Source organism: Egretta garzetta, unplaced genomic scaffold, assembly GCF_000687185.1.
Source record: "Egretta garzetta isolate BGI_Z169 unplaced genomic scaffold, ASM68718v1 scaffold1, whole genome shotgun sequence".
NCBI classification, from domain to species: Eukaryota; Metazoa; Chordata; class Aves; order Pelecaniformes; family Ardeidae; genus Egretta; species Egretta garzetta.
Genome location: NW_009258542.1, coordinates 1590143 through 1592296, shown reverse-complemented (window position 1 = coordinate 1592296; position 2154 = coordinate 1590143). Strand labels below are relative to the sequence as shown.

Sequence of the window (2154 nt, the reverse complement as noted above, 5' to 3'; positions counted from 1 at the left end):
AAAAAAAAAAAAAAAAAAAAAAAGAAGAGATGCTGCTGTCACTAGTGACCTTTGAAGCCTCCTGCAGCTCCCTGGAAGCCAGCTGGAACAACTGAAAGTGTGTCAGAAACCTCCTCCGAGCTGCAGGAATATCAGCGGTAACTAGTTAAGTAACCCACTGCCCCCTAAGGCCGTAACAGTTTACACACAGAGAAGCAATCCCCAGCTAGACCCTCTCACAACCCACTTTTAGGATGCCAATGACCTGGAGAATTTCTCACCATATTTACATTTTCAGAAGACATTGTGATCTCCAGCTCATCTGGCACTACCAGCAGTGACAGCTCACGCACTCCCTGTGTGCCAGCATGCACAGCCAACGCATCTCTTCAGCCCTTGTCTCCTCTACACTGGCCACCATCTTAGGGTGTCTACAGTTTTGGTTGGTCTCAGCCCCTCTGTCCCTGCTGACAGGTCAGGACAGCAGAGGTGGCTCTGCAGTTTCCACAGTTCAACTGCAGGAGCTGGAACACATCCTTATGTGCACACCTGTAAAGAGCTAATAAAGATGCAGCTGATGGCTTTGATAAATATGAACTAGTCTAGGTAAGATTCTTACAGTGATGGACACTCTAGATTTCACGTAGCTAGCTGGAAAACAGGTTTTTCACCTGACAATTTTCAGGAAAGCTAGTAAGAAAAAAAAGCACAGGACCTCAGCAACCCACCAGGGCAGGCTAAGGTTTACCAGTGTCCTAAAAACAGCTCAGCTAACACGCAGAAAGGAGCCCAGCACTTACACAGAAGGAACAGAGACTTCCACATGACAATCAATACTAACAGAAGTTTCACCACTTCCAGAAAGAGCGACCATGGTCTCCAACCCCTTACCTTGCTATCCAGCTTCTTCATTGTCACGAGGTCCAAGGACTTGAGCGAGTGCCCGGTTGGAGTGATGAAGTACAGGCAGACGTGAATCCTCGTGTCATGGTAGTTGAAGAGAGAGCGGCGGATTTTCAGCTCTTCTTGCAAATAGTTTTCAAACTGCGTATCAATGTACTCAACTATCGGCCTGTAACTAAAACCATACCATTAGCAACCCAGATACTGGAGCCCAAAATTAAACAGTTTGAAGGCTTAAGGAGTTCTTCTAGACATATCACTACTTTTAAATGATACCATGGTAAGACTCAAACAACTTAGCCTTACAACAGGAAAAGTGCGGCATTTACACACAGACCTTATAGTCCAAAGGTTGCTGGAGTCTCCTGAGACTGCACTGCAAAGTCTACAGGACAGCGGAGCATGGAAAGACGACTACTTCCACAAATCAAACTTTGCCCAGATCTCAGGGCTGAGCCATCTGGCTGTAGCAACGCAACATGACCAAGGAGAGACCTTGGAGTCCCAGAAAGCCTTTACCTGGGGCTTGAACAAGATGTCTATGTAATTAAACGAGACAGGTCCAGAGACACTGATCACTGCCAGAACAGATAATTCCCAACCCTGCACCGAGGACAGCTTGTTAACTGCTCACACTCCTGGAGAACACCATTCTCTGCTGGAAAGACCTCCTTTGACCTCTTTTTTTGGCTCCTCACCCAACTCCCTCTACACTTAGTCCCCAGAACCAGAGCCACTCCATTAACAGAAACACAGACATCTCCTCTGCAATGCTGCAAGCAGGACTGCAGGCAGTTTATGTCTAAGCATCAGAGGCAAGCCCAGAAATGCCAAGCAGATGGCACGAGACCTGCCTTTCATCTTTATTTATCTGATCCCCAAATCCAACCGCATCCACAATTGTTAGCTTCAGGTGGACATTGCTCTCCTGCAGGTCGTAGGTCCGTGGCCGCAAGCGAACCGCGCTCTCGTAGTGACTGGCTTCCTCTGTCTCAAAGGTGGTATTGAAGAGGGTATTCATTAGTGTGGATTTCCCAATGCCAGTCTCACCTAGGAAGGAGAAATCATCAGCTCACTGCAGCATGAATTTGTCACGGATACTTCAAAGAACATTAACTACAGTGCAGAACTAAATTATACTGTGAAAGGTTACTACAAATTGCTTGTGGACAGACATGCAATTGTCACAAAGGTAACTGCATTATTGAAGGCCTCCCATGCTTAATGCAAAGCTAACACAGAGCACTTTGGTCTCATCTCCCCAGCGAGGAT

General features: G+C 46.8%; 1 protein-coding gene across 3 annotated transcripts in view; it reads right to left on the bottom strand.

The window, feature by feature from the left end:
- Nucleotides 1-1918, bottom strand: part of SEPTIN8 (septin 8) — an 18268-nt gene extending 16350 nt beyond the window's left edge. For 2 of the 3 annotated variants that reach the window (XM_035902564.1, XM_035902576.1), the window contains exons 1-2: nucleotides 1737-1918; nucleotides 871-1057 (exon numbers count right to left, since the gene is read on the bottom strand). In XM_035902564.1, the coding sequence (XP_035758457.1) occupies nucleotides 871-1057; nucleotides 1737-1903 (354 nt within the window). In that variant the 5' untranslated portion in view covers nucleotides 1904-1918. The remainder of the gene's footprint in view (nucleotides 1-870; nucleotides 1058-1736) is intronic. The other variant, XM_035902572.1, reaches the window with a different exon arrangement.
- Between the last annotated feature and the right edge of the window lie 236 nt (nucleotides 1919-2154).